The sequence below is a fragment of the Microtus pennsylvanicus genome, chromosome 11 (assembly GCF_037038515.1).
Source record: "Microtus pennsylvanicus isolate mMicPen1 chromosome 11, mMicPen1.hap1, whole genome shotgun sequence".
Lineage (NCBI taxonomy): Eukaryota > Metazoa > Chordata > Mammalia > Rodentia > Cricetidae > Microtus > Microtus pennsylvanicus.
In genome coordinates this window covers 67,463,062-67,483,869 of record NC_134589.1, presented here as the reverse complement: position 1 = coordinate 67,483,869, position 20,808 = coordinate 67,463,062, and the positions used below count along the sequence as shown (strand labels likewise).

Sequence of the window (20,808 nt, the reverse complement as noted above, 5' to 3'; positions counted from 1 at the left end):
TGGTTCTCCCACTCCAGACAGACGCAGGTTAAGATCATTCCTGGTGAGCCAGCTTGTGGGCTACACAGATTAATAGAAATGGGTTAGATCAATATGTAAAAGCTAGCCAATAAGAAACTGAAACTAATGGGTCAGGCAGTGTTTCAAAGAATACAGTTTCCGTGTAATTATTTCGGGTAAAGCTAGCCGTTCAGGCGGCCGGGTGCGGGGACTCAGCCCGCTGCTCCTACTACTACATTTGTTCCTGTTTATGCTTCCTACTCTCACCTGCAAACACCTCACACTTCATTCTGTCTCCTTGCTGGTTGGGGGAGGACCCACACAGACACAAAGATGGCCTCACATCTACTGGAGCCTTAGATTTTGGAAACTTAGTTACTTCTCTATTGCTGGGAAGAGACACCATACCAAGGCAACTCATAAGTAAGTAAGCAAGCAAAGAAACAAAAGCTTTTTTTTTTTTTTTGGTTTTTCGAGGCAGGGTTTCTCTGTGGTTTTGGAGCCTGTCCTGGAACTAGTTCTTGTAGACCAGGCTGGTCTCGAACTCACAGAGATCCACCTGCCTCTGCCTCCCAAGTGCTGGGATTAAAGGCGTGCGCCACCACCGCCCGGCAAACAAAAGCATTTTAATTGGCAGTTTGTTTATAGTTTCAGAGCGTAAGTTCATGGCCGTCGCGGTGAAGAGTCAGGCAGGCAGCAGATGGGCAGCAATGACAGAGGAGAAGAATCTGAGACCTTACATCTTATCCCCAAGTTAGAGGCAGAGGAGGAGAAAACTGGAAATGCCATGGGCTTTTGAAACCTCAACGCCCACCTCTGGTGACTCCCCTCTTCCACCAAGACCACACCTCCTAATTCCTCCCAAACAGTTCCACCATCTGAGGATCAAACCTATTATGGGGCCAATCTCATTCAGACTGCCAAACAAATCTTCCATTCTGTGCAGTGAGTGAGATGCCAGGCAGGCAAGGAATCACCATGTCTTACCTCTCTACTTTTATGATGCTCTTGTGCTCAATACCAGGCTACCAGCCATGTCTTCCTTGTGGGGGTCCAGTCTCATCTTTAAGGTCTTGCTCCATAAATGACCCCCACAACCTGTCTCCATCCTCTCTCTGATTAAAGTTTAGTGCTGGAACTCTTTCCCTCTAGAGAAAAACGAGCCCCCACCCCTTAAAAGATACCAAGAATAGGAGTAGTCTGTACCTGAGCCATCAAGGATGAATAACGTCACTCTTGAAGTGTCCCCTGGTGAAAGGTCTTGCCTTTGCTTCAGTCCTGAAGATGGAATCCTTGTCATATGGAGTGAGAAGTAGCTGCTCATCAAAGGCATGCTCACCCCAAGGCAGCCTCTCTGAGCAAGGCGCCCTTGGAGAGCTGTAGGGTGGCCCTGTCCCTGAGTTCTGTCAGCTTGACCGAGTGACAGAATCACCTGTGTAGACAGAGCTTTTCAGACCCCACAGGCTGTTCCTACAGAAGCAGGCTTGAGCACTCATGGGCCTTGACTACCTGAGCTGGGACACTGAGTTCTCTAGGATGTCACATGGTCAGGGACTCTAGGTCCCATTAGAAAGCTTGGATTGAAACACAAAAAGAATACATTTGGGGACATGAAGGATTAAGAAAACATGTTTACTTAATTTATTTCACGTATTTTAATTTGACATAAAATAAGTATTTATTTTTGTACTATTTATTAGGAGTGGGGACATAGTCCCTGGTAAGGCACCTGCACAGCATGCTTGAGGCCCAGGCTTCACTCTCAACAACACAAGCAGCACACAGAGCATTTTTCTGATATCTTTCTCAATAAGGGATAAATTACTAAAGTATTGGCCAAGGGCCAATGACACAGCTCAGTGGGTAAAGGCTTTTGTTTGTGTGAGCCTGGGTACCTGAAATTGATCACTAGAATCTATATATTAATGATTTATCTTTTCAATGTTGTGTTGTTAAATTTAATTTTAATTTGGGCATGGTAGCTCACATCTTTAAAACCAGCACTAGAGAGGCAGAGGCAGGCAGATCTCTGTGAGTTCAAGGTCAGCCTGACCTACATAGTAAGTTCCAGGAGAGCCACTATATTGAGTGACCTTGTGTTTAAAAAAACAAAAAGATATATATGTATATACATATATACACATATGAATATATTTGATTTATATGAGTAAGTGTCTACATGCATGTATGTGGTATACCATATATATACCTGTTGTCCATGGTGGCCAGAAGAAGACATCAGATTTTCTGAAACTGCAATCATGGAAGGTTGTAAGGAGCCATATGGAGGTTGGGATCTGAATTCAGGTCCTCTGTGATCGCAGCTAGTGTTTTTAGCCAGTGAACCATCTCTCCAGTCCCAACTTAATTTTTAATAAGAACACATTAAGTTCGATGACTTAAGTAGTTGGTGGGAACATGTGTTAGAAGTTTCTCACATCACAGTAGACCGTAACTCTGGACCCAGCTATACTTTTTAAGACATGGCTTTAGTAAACTAAGTTCACCAGCTTAGCTCTTCCTAAAAGGTTTCACAACCTCTCAAAATAGCACCACCAGCTGGGTACAAGTGTTCAAACCCCAAGCTTGTGGAGGATGTGTCAGTTCAAAACCATAGCAAGGTTGATGATATATTGCCCCAGAATTTCTATCAGCTCAAAGACCATTAGGAAAAGCATTTATAGACAGAAGTCTAAATGAGGCACAGTGGCATATGCCCATAAACCCTGCACACTGGAGGCCGATGTGGGAGGATCACTTGAGCCCATGGTTTTGATAACATATTGGAAACCTCATCTCTAAACATAAATAAATGAAAAAAAACTAACTCAAAAGCATGCTTTTTAAAAATTTCTTATTACCCAGAAGACAAGAGGGCTTTCTGACCCATGTTGTGCAGTATCACTTAGAGAAGTGTTGAGTAGAATAATTCTTTGTCAAATAATAGCTGTTTAGCAATTCATGAGAACACAGGGGAAAAAAGAAGCTTGCTGCCAGAAATAGACATAATAATGAGGGGAAAAACCCTTACCTTTTCTTTGAAACCAGGGCATCATAATGTAGCCCAGGCAGATCTTTAAACGATGATCCTGTCTCCGCATCCTAAATTCTGGGATAGCGGATGTGTACCACCATACTGGGATCCTTGCCTTCACCTTGGACTGTGGAGAGATTCTGTTTTTTTTTTTTTTTTTTTTTTTTTTAAGATTTTGTTCTCCATCTTTTCTCATTCCTGGTGTTGTGTATGCCAGCTCCAATGACCACAGACATTCAGGGCCTCATCGCTCACATGCCTCTCTCCTGAAGATAGTCCTTCTGAAGTCATCGCTCCATGGAAAAAGACTATATAATAAGTACAGCAGGCTTGTGCAGATGGTGAGGGTTGTCAGAGGCCCTTGGGCTGTTGCTGCTGCCCACAGAGCGAGCTCAGGGCATTCAGGCAGCTCAGTGTTTGCTTCAGGAGGACCTGAATGTCTGGAACCAGAATAAAAGCCAGAGTAACAGCTATTCACTCACAGCAGGGTATGCTGGAGAGAACTGCAGTTATAATCTGGGGTTCCTGAGAAGGCATGCCATCGGAAAGCCAGCTCAGGACCTGGTTTGAGGGGAGGAAAGGGAATCTTCCAGATATGCTGCTCTGTATTACTCCTGAGCCAGAAGCCCCTGCTTGTCATGTGACACGGCCTTCAGTTGTCCAAGCAACAGCTGAGCTTTGGACTTAGGCCCCATCGTATTTTCCAGCACAGGTCACCCTGGCAAACACTGGTCATCAACATGTGTGCCTTGTACACCACTCCAGCCCAGTGCTCTCTGTTCTACCCCTTACTCAGGAGCTCCAAGGCCAGTTCAAGCAGGCTTTGGGCAGCTTTGATGAGGTGCAACCTGAAGGGCTTCATTTGGGTCAGCAGTGTTTAGCTTCATGCATTCCATCCAGGGGACAGGATCTTTGTGTGTATAGGAAACAGAGACCCCAGTGTTGTCTTTTTAAATGGGTGATAAGGCAAATGCTCCCCACTTTTCTCAATGCTGCAAGACGGTTTTGAGATGCATCTCCCAGGCTTCCTCAGAGACTCAGGACCCTGCAGTTTCTTTCTTAGGTGCTGACCAACACAGTAAGCATCCTAGGACTGGGCCTCCCTCCTTCCCTGTTCTGCATTCCTGTTCCTCAGAGTCTTATTCCGGGTAGAGTACAGAACTGTATAGAAGCTCCGAGTTCAGGCTTTTTCCAGGGAGACCCAGGCTGAGTGCACCAGGCTGGTGCAAATCATGGTCAATATTGGGTAGATGCCTATTATATAGCATAGTATGAGTTAAATCTTAACCCTGAACACTAATAGTTAGCCTACAGAAGAGTTGCATGCTGGTGTTTCTAGGTACATTACTCAGGGTTCTCTGAAGAAACAGAAATGACAGAATGAAGCAAGATATTAAAAAGGGAATTATTAGAGTGGCTTGCGGAGGTGGTTTGGGTAGTTCAACCGTGGCTATACCTGATGGAAAGGCTACTGATCTGGGAGTTGTTCATTCCACATTACTGGATATCTCAGCAATCCCATCCAGTACTGGAGGAGGACCAAGGAGGTCCTAGAGGACTGTCAGTTTTTAGTCCATGCTGGAATTTAGAGGTGGATTCTAATACCAGTGAAGGAATGGTTTAGGACAGGATTGATGAACTAGCCAGTGAAAGAGAGAGCAAGTAGGCAGTACAAACTTTTCTTCCTCCATGTTCTTTTTTTGTGAGCTGTCACCAGGAGGTGCAGCCCAGGTTTAGAGTGAAGTTTCTGACATTAAATGACCATGATTTAGGGGAGGTCTTCCATATCAAATAATCCAACTAAGAGAATGCCCTCACATGTGCGCCTAGCTGCTTGGGTTTTTGTTAATTCCAAATGCAGTCAAGTGGACAACCAAGATTAGCCATCCCACAAATCCTAACCAATTCTAGAAATAAAGATTATAGGTAGTTGTTATTATTTTAAAATATCATTGTTTATTAAGGCTATCTCATTGCCCAAGGAACTTCAGTAGTTTCCACCAAATATTGTTTCTTCCTTTAAAGAAGGTGAAGTGTGTGCAATATCAGAAGGGACAATGACACTGAACACAAATACCCACCGATGTTACACGGCTGCAGCCAGCAACTCTGAGAGACTGTCAACACAACTTACATTTCTTTCTTGAATTTCCCCATGATTATACATCGTAAAAGGAACAAGCGTAGTGTTATTGTCTGGGCACTCAGAGCACTGACAGTGGCTAAGGCTGGGAGGTGCAACTGCACTTCCATGGCGGCAACTGTACACCAGCCAGGGTAATGCAGAGCTGAGAAACACTGCTCCCAAGTCTCTGCTGAAGGGTGAATAACTTGAGACACAACAACAGACGACAAACAAAACAAACCCATGACAGTGCTGAGAGAAGGAAGGGGCACTCTGTCACCCATACATGCCCTTCAAGGCACAGGTAAGCGTCTGGTAGCCAGGGCTTCTGATTTACACAGCAGTGGAACCCAAGCCGTGGCCTCAACAGTGGATTTCTCACGGCCCGGACAAGCCCAGGACTCTGACCAGACCTACACAGCACAGCTGGCTGTGGGACTGAGCAGTCACCGCCCACACACTGCTGACCTTATGTACCTGCTCCCACCTTCATTCCCTCTAGGGTGCCCTAGGTCTTGTGTTCCTGTTGTGAGTTGAAGCAATCACAGTAAGGAGTTTTGTAACTTAGGAAAGATGAGAAATCAAACTCCCCATGGAATCATTTATTTTCTGAACAAGTTTTGTTTCCTTCTGGTTCTTCGTATGGAACTCAGGGCCTTGTGCATCCTAACCGAGCAACACCTATTCCTTTTCCCGTGAGTCTGTCAGTTAGGGAGAGGAGGGAAAAATGGACCTGCATCTCTATCTGTGCAACCTTTCCCGTCTTACAAAGTTTTGCATAGTCTTCCAAGTCCCACTGATTCGAGAGACTCATTGACTTCTTTGGAAGGGCCAAGTCCACCACTAGAATGGGATGGGCAAGCTGTCTGCAATTAGCCTTGGTGTCCCTGGAGGAAGGTGTCTCTCTGGACAGATGCACCCATCCATGAGTACATTAGACACGACGTCAACAGAACAGAAAAGCCCTTCGTAATTGACAGCGTTTCTGACAACATGCAGATTTTCTACCTTCTGGAGGGGTGTTAGAAGGCTGTGCTTTTTAGGATTCTGGAGCGGCTTCTACAACATTTTTGGTGACTTGTTTCTGGCGTGGCTCACGCTTTACTCTATTAAAAAAAAGGAAAACAAATGTTACTTAAAAATCTTACAAAAATACCTATCTGTCACAAAAGAAACAAACCAGATCTGGAGAAAAACCAAAGACATGGCAGATTCTGAAGTTTCCCGTAGTCTTTGCACTAAACTAGAGTGGCTGCTTTTATGGTCATGCAAGTGGACACCTGTTCACACAAGATCAGGCCCTTGTCCTTACAGCACCATGGTTAAAGTAGTCCAGTTATTTGTGAGACAGTCTGCAGGAAGCACTATTTCAAGGGGTTGGGATCTAAGGACATGGCCAGAACCTGACCAAATGCATCTAAACTGTGAGAAGGAAGGTCTCTTACCTTTTGACCTTTTGCATTTGGTTAATGGTGTCTGGGAGAGAGACACCAGAGCTCTCTGGGAAGAACAAGGTGATGATAGCTGTTGTGATGGTCAGACTTCCCATAAGGATGTAAGGGAGGTGGCGGTTATAAGCACCTGTGGTCAAGCAGAGGACCCAGGTTACAGTGACACTGGTTTCATTCAGACCTTATATTTCCTCGGGGCTTTATATAGGACTCACCTTACTGTTGGTCTCTGTGTTTCCCAAAGCCTAGACTGCTAGAGTGAAGGCTGGCATCTAGAGAGTCTCAGAACCCAGTCCTGGCACAATGTGCCCAGAGATCCAGCAGTGTCCACAATGGACAAGGGAGAGGTACAGGGAAGCAGAGTCACCACGCTGCAGGGTTCCCAAGGAACACAAGGTACTTGTCTAGGAGAGGAGCAACTTTCCACCTGTGCAGATGTGTCCCAGTTTGATTTGCATGCCAGTTAGACAAGGGGCTACAGCCCTTTAGAGCCATGTACCAAGCCTTCAGAGTACCTGCTACTCTCGGGACACTGGCAGGTCCTCCCCAGAGCTAGGGATGTGCACAGGAGCAGCAGTGTCCAGGAAGGAGTCCTGCTATGTAATGTCAGAAGGCAGATCTTCACAGGGCATAAACACCCTGTCATGTGTGACAATGAAGGCTGTGTGCCACCTCCTGGGAGGCCAAGGCAAGAGGAGCTAAAGTTCAAGCACTGCTGGGGCCACAGAGCAAGTCCAAGTCCAGCTCACACAACTTAGTGAGCCACGATCTTGAAAGTAAAATGGGGCCAGGGAGATGGCTCAGCTTGTAAAAATACTTTCTGCTAAGCTTGGTGGCCTGAGTTTGATCTCCAGGATCCACGTGCTTCAAATAAAGAACTAATTTTAAGACTCCCTAAATTGTCCTCTGATCTCAACATACACACTGAAGAAATGAAGTGTTCTAAGTTACGGCAACTGTCAGTCCATCACTCAGACCTCTTGGATGGACAGGTTTCTCTCCATGTTCCTAACTCCAAGAAGAAATTCCTCTAGTGAAGTAAACTGGCTCCCTAAAGAATTTCTTAGGATGAAGAAATCTAGTTGGTGATGGAGGGTCTGTGGAGATCGAAATAGAGACACCAACACTCTCTCAATCCCATCTAGCTGGTCTATGAGCTATCTTCCATTTGAAATGGGTGCCTTCTCCCTACTACACTTGGAAAGCACCTTCTCCATCCAGGGTCCCAGTACGGATGCATCCTGCTGATTATAGGTGTTTGTGTCCAGCTCACATATAAGGTACTTAGAGCTTTTGTCCCATCCATCGCTCCAGTGCTCCATGGTACTTACCAAGGTAAACAAAGTAGGGAGACAGGATGCTGCCAAGGCGGGATGCTGTGGAGCTGACCCCCACACCCATGTTTCTGACCACAGTGGGGTACAGCTCAGCTGTGTACACGTAGACCATGGAATAGGCAGAGGTGATTCCAAACTTGCCCACCATCACCAGGGTAGTAGACAAATAAATTAAGTCTGGAGAGAAAAAGGAATGATAGCAAAGGCAAGAAGGACCAGTGTAAGGCTTGCCCTGAAGGAGTTCTCTTCCCTTTTAGCCTAAAATGAACTTACTTTCTCCCTGACGCAGGGTGGAGAGAGTTGGGTAATTTCTATACCTTCCTATTGGGAGAAAACACTATGGCTTAGATTTCTTTCTAAGGGGATTCCTACAAAGAGACTGGGCACTTTAGCTATATGAGGGTAAATGTGTTCCTCAACCTAGAGGCCCAGACAGTATGTGCCCCTCATCCCAACCCTTCCAGAAGTCTTCCTGTGTTAGGCATGAGCTGCTTCTGCAGAAGCTCACACTGAGGGCACTGTGGAATTAACCAGGACTTGGAAATGCATGGGGCAGTCCAGCTCTAGCTAAGTTCATGCTCACAGTCTACTCAACAAGTTCACAGATCTGGGCTTTGAGGTGCCTCAGTGGGTAAGGGCATTTTCAGCCAAGCCTGAGAACTTGTGATTCTCAGGACCCACACAGTGCAAGAGGAGAACTGACTCTTCCCACTTCCTGCGAGCTCTCCTCTGACCTCTACATGTGTGCTGGGAAGCACGTCTCTCTGCTCCCAATAAATAAGTATAACAAAGTCATTGAAAATATCTATAGGCCATCTGAACTTAGGGATGATCGTCCCTAACAACAGCTGCCAAAAGGAAGCCGTTCAGGTAGATGTTCCCATTCAAGTTAGGAGTGTCAAGAGAAAGTCCAAAATAGCCCACAGATATGGTCGTCCAATCGACTTTACTGTGACCCACAGGTCACTCTGAGCTCAGGTGAGGGCACTGCAGTCACTCCTAGGTTCTTTCTGCCATACACCGGGTTGTTCTGTACAGTCTCACAGTTACCACCACAGGTCCCAAAATTCATAGGGCCATGAATGATTCTGCCAAGTGATGGACAAATAAGGCTTGTCATCTGTTCCCCAGGTTGTCAGAAAGGGTTCCTCCTGTGTATTAGTGCATTATCAAGTCAGTTTTACCAGCACAGTCCTGCCCATAGCCTCAGTTCTTTTTTACCTCTCCCTCGTCTTCACTTATTAGTTCCTTTTATACCCTGACGTATACTGGGCTCACTCCCTCTCAGTGCTCTAATGTAGGCTAGGCTGACATCTGACTCCCAACATAACCAAAAAAGACCTTGAACTTCTCATTCTCTTGCATCCTCCTCCCAAGTGCTTTGATTACAGGTGTGACTAGTTTTCCCTTTTCTATTAAGTTTTCTGAAATGCTCTTCCTGGCTTTCTTTCTTTCTTTCTTTCTTTTTCTTTTTTGTTGGAGATAGGTCTCCTCTGTGTAACAGTTCTGGATGTTCTGGAACTCTCTTTCTAGACTAGGCTGCCCTCGAACTCACTGAAATCTGCCTTCCCCTACCTCCCAAGTACTGGAATTAAAGGTGTGCGCCATTATCACCTGGGTAACATCTTGATTTTTAAGTAAGCGTTGGACACTGTAACAGTGTACATTGTAACACAGATCTAATGGTCTTGACTGTATTCACTTCCTGGTTCAAGGAAAGTGGAACACAGAAGACTCAATCCTGCAAACAAACACCACCCATACCTGAGGGCACCAGCTGCAATAAGAGAAGGACACTGCCACCAAGGAAAAGGGAACCAGCCATGGAATATCTCCGGGTCACATGCTGCAGCAACAGCCAGGCCAACACATAGGCTGGGACTTCAACAGCTGCCAAAAGGAAGCTGTTCAGGTAGATGTTCCCATTCAAGTTAGGAGTGTCAAGAGAAAGTCCAAAATAGCCCACAGATATGGTCAGCCTGCAACAGGGAACAAAAGAGACCCAGATAAACAGCACCCATCACCCCAGAACCATACATCTTGAAAGACATTCATCTTCAGGAAGTTCTGAACTGCTCTTGATACAGGGAATGGAAGGGCAGTTCACCCTGTGCCTTACTTCCTAGCATAAAAGTTAACTTTCCCTGGGTAAGTTTGCCAATGCACCTTCACAACATTTCATAAAGAAAGTGTCTCAGCAAAATGATTGATTAATTGACATTGGCTTAATCATTAGGGGAGAAGTCCCAACCTGCATTTCACCATTAAAATCTTACAACAAAACATTTATAAAAATCCATTATCCCAACTCTTTTTTCAAACCTCTATCTCCAGAAATTTTTACATTATAATTCAAAACAGTAGCAAAATTACAGTAATAAAGTGGCAAGGACAATAATCTTTTGGTTGGGGGTCCCCACACTATGAGGAACTTATTAAAGGGTTGCAGCATTAGGAAGGTTGAGAAGCACTGCTCTATGAACATCCCAGAAGGGCCATATGCCACTTTCATGTTTCCAGAAAGCTCTTAGCAGCCCCTGGAACCTAAAGGATAAACCTTCTTCAAACCCATAACTGTTCCAGCCAGAGTGTGGGCCATCAACAGAGAACACTTTTAAGAGGAAAGAGCCAGGCATGGGGATGTGCAGGGTGTGTGTGCAAATGACAGACACTGTAGCCTCACTGTAGGGGAACTCCCTCTGTCTCCATGAGCGTAGCAGAGTTGCTAACAGTCTCTTCCTGCCTATTTACCACACAGAATCTACTGAGGGAGGGGACAAGGGACAGGAACAGCTAAGCAAGGACCTGTGGGATTCCCTTGTGGGATCCCTAGATCCTTACAGCCTCTATGATCACTTTCTCCTTTCCTGGGCTTCCACTACAAAAGAACTGTTATGTCCCTGTGGCTGCCATCCATCACAAGGACAACCTTGCATCATGTGAGGACAGAGGTTTCAGCTTCAGTCTGAGCATGCCTATAGACAAAGAGTTCTGAGAGTGGGGAAGGCTCAGGCAGGTCTCACTTACGCACCACAGGATTATGGACATGATGGTGAGGATCCTGATATTCCGGGTTCGGATCAGATCATAAATGTGGTGTTTGTGAGGATTCTTGGAACCTGCATCTTGTAACTGCAGGAAGAATACAGTTAATGGTATAGAAGGAGAAAATGTCTGTTGACCTGCAACCCATTATTTTCACCATCTACTTCTCAAGATTTAGGGAGCATCCTAAGGTTCTTCTTTGAAAAGACAGAAGTATAGTGACCTTTGATGACCAAGGCCCCCTGTAGGCCTAGTCAATGACAAAAGGAAACTGAAGGGCAATGAGGGATAAAGAGAGGTATCCAGCAATTGAAAACCAATGTTGTTGCAAGGAGGGCTACTTGTTCATCCCAGCCACCTGACTAGCTTAGACCAGAAATAATTACACAGAAACTCTATTAATTAAATCACTGCTTGGCCCATTAGCTCTAGCTTCTTGTTGGCTAACTCTTACATCTTAATTTAATCCATTTTTATTAATCTGTTTATCACCACAAGGTCGCGGCCTACCAGCAAAGTCTCAGCACGGCTACCTCCAGCCTTGGATCCATGGTATCCCCTGACTCTGCCCTTCTTTTTCCCAGCATTCAGTTCTGTCTTCCCCGCCTACATAAATTCTGCCCTATCAACAGGCCAGGCCAGTTTCTTTATTCATTAACCAAGAAAAGGAATACACTGACGAAAGGACCTCCTACACCACAAGGTGACAGCCACCTCACTGGATTACCCTGCCCATGCTCACTGCCACCTTTCAGGGAGGACTTTGAGGTTTCCCATGCAAGGATGACTCCCTGCTATCTCAGTTAGAGAAAAATAAGGCTGTGTATTTTACTGAACTAACATTTAAATAATGAATATTTTGAGTTCTTATACTATGTAGTTACTGGTCTTCTTCCAGAAAAAGAATATCAAATTGAAAATAGAAAAACTCACCCATATTTCACCCAGAGTAACTCCTTATGAGATTCAGCAGAGCCAAGGCCATCACTAAATCTCATGTCTAAACACACTGATGCTCTTTCTTAGCCAACACACTTTGGGAACTTGTTTTTACCCACTCAGTAGTTCAGTGAAAAATCATCCTGGACTCAAAAATTCTGAAACAGCTCCATTTCCTCAGTGGTGCTAACGAGGCTGGGGCGTTCACCCAGACTGACTCCACCTCACTTAAAATGACCTCAGTCACATTCCAGTCCTGACTTCTGTGCCTCAGAGACCTTCTAGAGCTGGTGAGTGATGAGTGGCTGTGGCTGCTGGGCCACCACTTAAGGACTCTTGGTGGCTATCAGCATCTTTGCTGCCTGTAACAACTGCTTCCTCTCTCACTAGCCCCCAGCCCTCATCAGCCCAGAGCATCTCAAACATGCCTGCAGCTTACACTACAAGAAATTACTCATGGAATATGAGAACAGGGAAGAGATGGCCATCAGAAAAAACAGCTGTCAGAGACAGAACACTACTGAGTGCAAATCTACCAGTGTTCAGATTATCTTTCGATGACAATCCCTGATGTTGTGTGATATCTGTACATCGTGTGAAGATGTAATGTTGTGATTTGTATAATAAATATCTGAATGGCCAGCCCAGAGGAAGCAGGGTGGGAAGTACAGAGAGATGTGGTATTGAGCCGCAACGAAGATTAAAAAGGATGGGTTAATTGAAGTTATAAGAACTAGTTAGGACAAACCTGTGCTAAGGTTGAGCTTTTGTAATTAATAATAACTCTCTGTGTTATTATTTGTGACCTGGTGGTCCAAAGAAAATCCATCTACACCCTGAGGCATAAGAAACAGTGACTTTCCAGAAAGTTAAAGTTGATGGAAGCCTATTGCTAATAAAAGGCATTTTATTATCAAAAGTAATCCAGACATGATAGCATGTCTCTTCAGTTCCAGTTCTTTGGAGGCATAGGCAGTGAAATCTTTGTGAGTTTGAAACAAACCTGGTCTATACAGATTTCTAGACCAGTCAGGGTTACATATTGAGAGCCTATGTTAAAAAGAAATAAAGAAAGAGAAATGGTTAAATATATTGTTACTTTATGTTACTTGGATAGGAAGTAAAGTAAGCATGGAAAAAAGTCCATGGGAGAGAATAGGTATCTAGAACCATTACTCAGAGGTCCGAGTGTATACATGTTCAAGGGTGTACATGTGTATGGACCACAGGAATGTGTGTGTGTCGGCTAGAGGTTGACTTAGGGTGTCATCCTCAATCACTTTTCTACCTTACACTAGAGACAGGATCTCTCCTTGACTGGTTAGCTGGCTGGACTAGCCAGTCCTGATTAAGTCCCTGGGATCCTTCTGTCCCTGCTTCCCCAGTGTTGGGATTACAGGTACACTCTGCCATGCCTGGCTTTTTGGTTGGTTGCTGGGATCTGAACTGAGGTCCTCATACTTATGTGGCAGACACTTTACAGACTGAATCATCCCTCTATGCCTTTAACTTCTGCATTTCAACAGACCTTGCTCTAGGGATGGCTGGGGTTTGGGTAGAGTAAGGGCTGAGCTCCCGTGAGCTGTGCTGTATGGTGCTGACCTAAAATGACCAGAGTGAGTCTCCCCACCACCTTCCACACAAACTTACCTCATTTGGATCAAAGATAGGGGAAGGTGCAACAATTCCATTGATTTTGGCAGCTCTGCGGATGATCACCTCTGCCTCTTTAATTCGGCCTTGAGAGATGAGCCATCGGGGGGACTCAGGGATACACCTGAAAGTACACGTGCATTCTAGTGATGCCTCCTGTCACATGCTTTCCCAGAGGCTGGGCATGCTTGACTAGAGACGGGAAATGAGGTTTCAGGTGCAGAGGAAGTGTGTGGAGTATCAGGTGATGGAGGAGGGTCACCTGTCTATGTGTTACTCTCATTGGTTAATAAAGAAACTGCCTTGGCTTTTTGATAGGGCAGGATTTAGATAGGTGGAGTAGACAGAACAGAATGCTGGGAGAAAGAAAGCATAGTTGGTCAGACGCCATAGCTCTCCTCTCCAAGATGGACGCAGGTTAGAATCTTCCCAGTAAGCCACCACTTTGTGGTGCTACACTGATTATTAGAAATGCGTTAACCAAGATGTGAGAATTAGCCAATAAGCACCTAGAAATAATGGGCCAGGCAGTGCTTAAATGAATAGTTTGTATGTTGTTATTTCGGGTGTAAAGCTAACCATGCAGGAGCTGGGCGGGACAAAAAGCAGGTCTGCTCACCTCCTTCTACAATCAGGTGTTTTCATAAGCCAGAAACAGAGATGGCCCAGCAATCCCTAAGCTATGAGTTCTGCTGAACACTGGACTTACAGTGAGGAAAATTCATCCTGCACATCCCAAGGGGTTCCCTACTCTGGCTGGCACCTGCCCGTCTGCAGCAGTGCTGCCCCCTTGAGGGCTTTAAGGAGACAAGCACAGGATGGGCTCCTGGTGCAGAGAGTTAGGCACAGCCAGATCCTGCCATCTTCTACTCTGTCCCCGACATCCACAGAAACTTGCAGCGATCACTTGACATCATTTCTTCCTCAGTCCACCTCTGATTTTGGACTCGTCAGTCTCTTTCCACAAAGCAGCATGGGTATCAAGGCTGGAGTCTTACTGGATATTTTCCTTGTCCCCAGGCAGCCCTCTCTCCGCTGTCATAATCAGGAGCCATAATGCACTATTTTTTCTTCTCCCACTAGTCTCCAGGGTGCTCACCACTGTACATGGATGAGGATCTCACCTTAGTCCAATCTAGTGTAAGGAGTGATTCCTGCCTGGTTCCTCTGTCAAGTTCCATGGCTTATTTCTGAGGCCTGTGCTCGGCCTGATCAATGGCCCTCTGTTGGAAGTGTAGCTGGAGCCTGCATTCCTCTGCAGAGCCACTCAAGGAAGCTCACTTCTGAAGCCCTCCCTTTCTTTACCTCCCGACACCCATGCCTGGAGCCACAGCATCAACATCTACAGCCCAGGCCTTGCTGTCTTGTACCGGGATCTGAGAATTCCCCAGAGGTTAGGTTGGCCCCTATCGCATGCAGCAAATTCTTAGTTCAGCCTAGAACAGGGCACAGGACTAGCAGGCTTTTCTGAGTATGGAGAGACTTTCTGACCTGATTTATTTATTTATTTTTAATTTATTTATTTATTAAGGATTTCTGCCTCCTCCCCACCACCGCCTCCCATTTCCCTCCCCCTCCCCCATCAAGTCACCCTCCCTCATCTGCTCGAAGAGCAATCAGGGTTCCCTGACCTGTGGGAAGCCCAAGGACCGCCCACCTCTATCCAGGTCTCCTAAGGTGAGTATCCAAACTGCCTAGGCTCCCCCAAAGCCAGTACGTGCAGTAGGATCAAAAACCCACTGCGATTGTTCTTGAGTTCCCATTCTTCCTCATTGCCCGCTATGTTCAGCCAGTCCAAATTTATCCCAGGCTTGATTTATAAATAATATTCACTACCTTTTTTCTGGGATCTAGAATTGGGGTTTGTGAACTACTGCTGCCCTCTACTGGACATGAGACAGAAGCCTCCCCAAAGGCAGTCGGCCCAAGGGGCGGGCGGGGCCACACTTACCACCAGAGAAGCCCACACAACACTCCTGGCAAAGTGATTGCCAGCAACAGCATCCGCCAGTCTCTGATGAAGTATGCAAAAAGAGGTAGCACCATGTAGCCAAATGCAAAAAATATGCACACTCCTAAGGTGGCGAATATAATTCGAATTGACTTGGAGAGAATTTCTGTTCCTGTTCAAAACAAGGGTGGAGTCAAGTTAACCTTAATTAGGGCTATTCTCTTATGATTTTTCTGTGGTATCATTTTCAGTGTAGAGACAAGGAGGGAGCCAGAGTTAGCTGTGTTCTGAGGCCCTGGGAAGGGTTGCGTCTGAACTAAGTCTGCTTTGATTTGCTCCTGGGTGTTTCTCTGAGGTCCCTGGGCAACAGTGCTCTCATGAAAACATCATCATCATCATCCCCATAATGCTAACTATTATCCTTCGAGGAAAATAGGATGTTCTAGGAAATGTGAAAAGAAAGTAATAATGCTTTCCACAATACAACCTAAGGAACCCAATGATCTGATTGCTTCAGCAAGGCTCTTTCAAACAGGGAGACCAGAAGCTTTCCAGTGGGAACAAGGTGGCTTGTCTGAGTCAGAGCCTTGAAGGGTGGACTCTGACAGAACCTTAACTGGACCTCTCAGCTCACTGTCCTTAGCAGACACTGACAGCCACCAACGCTCTTTGGCATCTCCCTTTCCTGGGGAGCCCGCTCTTCATGCCCCCCCTCCTGCTGGTGTGCCTCCTTCTTTCCTTAGCTACCTAGGCCCTTGCCTTGCAAGTCTTTAAGAATGGATGCCCTGTGGTGAATCCTAGTTAATGGCTTAAGTACTAATAAGGCCAAGGGGCCACAAGTCAGAGGCCAGAAGAGAACTGGACATCAGAAGTCAGAAACCATTGTCAGGCTCAATTTCCCAGCTGGTAAGCTAGGTTTATTTACTGGGGAATTCTAGCCAGTTTTCCCTGAGGGACATCACAACTTGTCTCCAGAAAAGTGAAACACAGTATATAGAACTGAACTCCAACTGATGTCCATACCCAGGACAAATGCTGCCACATAGTTGGATATATGACCCATTCCAACAAGGGTATACAGCGCAGTAAACATCTCGAAGTTCACAGAGAAGACTTGCAGGAAGCTAAACCCCGTGTGCATGGCCATGGTCCAAAACAGAACAGTCTTCCGACCAAACCTGGGGAGGAGAAGAGGATCACAGATAAACAGCTGAGAGAGGCAGCAGCAACTGGTTTCACCGAGAGGTGCTTTCTCCTGTTATAAGGACTGGCACCAGGATGTTCTGCTCTCTGTCCCCATGCTGTCACTGATACTTTCCAGGATGAATTTGTAGCCTGGACATTCAGGCTGCTCCAAAGGCAGTACCTCACTGATGCTAGTGACTACAGGGGCTAGAAAGGCATTTGTTATGTTTAAATCCACATATTCATAATAACTTTAAAGACAAAATACATGTTAAAAAACTCGAATATATAGTTGCTTGACAATTTGACTTTTGTAACATATTGAGTATATTCTCTCCCAAGTGAATTCTTTTTTTTTGGGGGGGGGGGGGTTTGAGGTTTCTCTGTAGCTTTGGAACCTGTCTTGGAACTAGATCTTGTAGACCAGGCTGGCCTTGAACTCACAGAGATCTGCCTGTCTCTGCCTCCTGAGTGCTGGGATGAAAGGTGTGTGCCACCACCGCCCGGCACAAGTTAAAAAAAATTAACTGCATTATTTACATTTTAAAGAAGGGTTTGAGAAATAAATGCACAACAGAAATTTCATATACTTTACACAATTAAATAGACATTCACACATATTTTGATAAACATAAAATAGTCACTTGTATATAACATTCAGGAGCAAAGTATTTATAAATACAAAGAAATGGCTCAAAGTCCGCAACGTGGTAACAGACATGCCTGGCAATTGTGCGCACTCAGATTTAATAACTGTAGGTGGCTGAAGCAACCATGTAACCTGAGTCTTTCTTCTGTGATACCAGAGTCAGAAACCTTGTTCTAGGTCAGTGTTTTACTATTGAGGTATACCCCAGTTCACAATTCCAACCTTTTCATTTTAAACTTTTCTTTCATTTTTATTTATTGGGGTGCACCCAAGTGGAGATCAGAGGGCAACTTATGAAGTTGATATCTCCATCCATCATATGAGTACTGGAGGTTGAACTCAGGTCATTATTTTTGCCAGTAAGCACATTTATGTTGAAAATGTAAAAGGTCACCAGACAAGCAATCTGATTTTTTTTCTGCTTGAGTTAAAAACTTTTAATTTTATGTTTATAGGTGTTTGGTCTGCATATATGTCTGAGCATAATATTTATGCTTGTTACCCCTCAGCGGTCAGAAGAGAGCATTAGATCCCCTAGAACCAGAGTTTCAGATGGCTGTGAGCCTTTATATAGGTGCTGGAAATTAAACCTAAGCCCTGCAAAAGCAGTCAGTGCTCTAAATGTCTGAACTGTTTCTCCAGCCCCCAATCTTTGGGAAAACAAACAAACAACCCTAAAAAACAACAACAAAACCCTCCATGGGTCACCCAAGGGGCTGAGATCTGGAGAAATTTTTATCTTTCTCAAGTGCAGATATACAAAAAAATCCATCTCTTCATTTATTGTGGAAGTACAATAGTATCTATTGGAAATGATACAAATATGAAATATGTAGCATAATGGATTATAGATAATGATACTTGTAATTCAAAATAATGGGAGGAGATGAGCATAGTTCAGTGGCAGAGGGCATGCCTAGCAAGCACCAGGACCTGGATTCAACTTCCAGCACAAATGAAAACAAAAACAACTACAAAAACAACCCAACATACAAAACCGTTTATTACAGGGACAGATTACCGGCAACTGCATGAAGACGGTCAGAGGAGCAGCAGACTTGCATCATTATCTACAGTGCAGACTGCTGTCTTTCTTAGATTAGCATGCTTCTGTTTTCTTTTGGTCATGGTTCTTTTTGGAGAATACATTCAACCACACTGTCTGCATGGAGGATCTTCTCCTCAGTCCATGTAGACTCGCACACTATGGGAAACACCCTCAGACACACCTGAAATAAAGCTTTCTCAGGTTTCTAGGTGTCCATCTGCCTACTGTGTTGCAGTTTTCCTGAGTACCATCAAAAAACGCATCAATCCCTTCCCTGGACGTAAGCTGTTTGCTCTCTTTACATATCTTCTTTACAACAAGAATCTCAGTTTGGAGGTTTTCTTTGGTGTGTGTGTGCGTGTGTGTACGTGCTCTCCTGTGCACGTGTATTTACGCATGTAGAAACTAGAGGTCAGTCTCAGTGTCATTATTCAGAAGCTGCCCACATCATTTTTTTTAAACCTATTTCTTTATTGAGTCTCTGGGAATTTCACGTCATGCACCCCAACCCCACCCATCTCCCCATCCCTCCACTTCCCTCCCTCACCCCTGCAGCACGCCCCCCAAATTATTTAAAACATAAACAAACAGAACTCACCTCACTCCTCCATCTTTCTAATACCTCTTCATTCATTCTACTGGTACCAGGAATTGTGGCACTTCATGTAGTATGTCCAATCAGCCCCCACCCGCAAAATATTCATTGCAATGAGCCACTGGTTTAGTTCAAGGCCTCTGGTACAGCATCATCACTGCACTTTTGCTGAAACTCCTCTCAGATAGCCTGCTGTTGCCCTGCAGTTATCACTGTAGCACTAGTCCCTTCCCGCACTCCAGCATGTCAGAGATGGGGTAGATGTCTAGTTAGTGTGGGCCAACCCAAGGCTCAGAATGTGGGTCTGGGTGGTAGCTGAGCTGACCGGTCAGGCGAGGGACAGAGCCAGCTCTCTTAGGCTCCTACCATTAGGGCCATCTCTCCCCAGTGCGGGTGGACAGGAGCTTTTCCATAGGGGTGCAGGGCTAGCTCTCCTTCTGCAGTGTCCAGCAAGGGGCAGAGCCAACTATCCCAGGGCCAGGGAGGGACAGGCTTGGCTCAGTATGGCCCTTGCATTTCAACATACATGGTTCCTATGACCCTCTATGGCAACATGGGCCATGGACATCATCACAGATCCCTGCTGCAGTAGGAACATGGCCCCCAATTGCAGCTTAGGCCCTGATGTCACCATGGCCCTGATGGCAGCATGGCCCCGGTAGCAATAAGGCCCTTGGACACCAATATGAACTCAGGTGGCTGTCCAGATCCCGGAATCTGCACAGCCCCCAGCGGTATCAGGAGTCACAGAACATCAACACAGACCCTGGCTGTAGCAGGGCCATGGACTCAGACATGGTCACTGGCAGCAGCTGAGGCTCACCATGGCTCTATGTGGCGGCACAGGCCACTCAGATTGGCATGCCTCCTAAGCATTATGGCCCTTGGACACCAACATGGCCCTAGGTGGTGGCCCAGACCCTTAGCATCTGCATGTCCTTTCATCATATCAGAAGCCACAATCATCAACAAAGCGTCTGGATGCAGTAGGGCCTTGGACCCAGACATGAACCTCAGCTGCAGCCTGGGCCTAGACATTACCCTGGCCCCAGTGTCAGGCAGGTCACCAACATCAGTCAATTCATCACCACCCTCAGTTCTTCAGAACTGCCTCTTACCATAGCACAAGAACAATTCTGCTTCTCTTTCTCTCCCATTTCTCCACCATAGACTTGCTCATCACAATGGCAACTACCTACCTGGTGCTCAAGGCACTTGGCGGGTCTGTGGATGCCTTCAGGTATATCAGACTATGAGGACCCAGGCAGCCCCATGGGTGACTTTTGCTTGCCTGAGCCACATGGCATCAGGTGACCCTTGGATCTGTCCGCCTCATTTTGAGACAGGGTTTCTCACTGGCATCTAGAACTCACCCATTAGTTTAGGGTGGCTGGCCAATAAGCTCCTGCTCCTGCCCTTTCATCCCTGGGATTATAAAGCAAAGCCACCCAGCTGTTTACATGGAAGTGGTTCTTCTATAACCTTATTCAATGGAAGCTTTTTTGCAGATTTTTGTTTTGAATAATGTGTACATATATGTTTGTGGGGTAGGGGATACATACATGTGTCAGTACAGGTGCTCATAGAGACCAGAAAATGAGATCCCCCACAGCTGGAGCTGGAGACAGTTGGGAGCTGCCTAATGTGGGAACTGGGAATGGAACACAGGGCCTCTGCAAGAGCAGTGAGCACTCACTGCTGAGTGCGTCTCCAGCCTGGAAGTGGTTACTCACGGGTGCTAACTTGGGTGGGGCAGACACTGGATGGGCTTCTGAGGCACAAAGTTCTACCGCTTG

At 45.7% G+C, this 20,808-nt stretch overlaps 1 protein-coding gene across 1 annotated transcript in view; it reads right to left on the bottom strand.

Annotated features, from left to right (window-relative positions):
• Window positions 1–3,172: 3,172 nt before the first annotated feature.
• LOC142860833 (solute carrier family 22 member 21) overlaps window positions 3,173–20,808 on the bottom strand; it is a 32,062-nt gene continuing 14,426 nt past the window's right edge. Inside the window, exons 3-10 of the mRNA XM_075992627.1 lie at window positions 16,559–16,713; window positions 15,536–15,707; window positions 13,582–13,708; window positions 10,979–11,079; window positions 9,712–9,926; window positions 7,942–8,124; window positions 6,605–6,740; window positions 3,173–6,265 (exon numbers count right to left, since the gene is read on the bottom strand). Coding sequence (XP_075848742.1) covers window positions 6,199–6,265; window positions 6,605–6,740; window positions 7,942–8,124; window positions 9,712–9,926; window positions 10,979–11,079; window positions 13,582–13,708; window positions 15,536–15,707; window positions 16,559–16,713 — 1,156 coding nt within the window. The 3' untranslated portion in view covers window positions 3,173–6,198. The remainder of the gene's footprint in view (window positions 6,266–6,604; window positions 6,741–7,941; window positions 8,125–9,711; window positions 9,927–10,978; window positions 11,080–13,581; window positions 13,709–15,535; window positions 15,708–16,558; window positions 16,714–20,808) is intronic.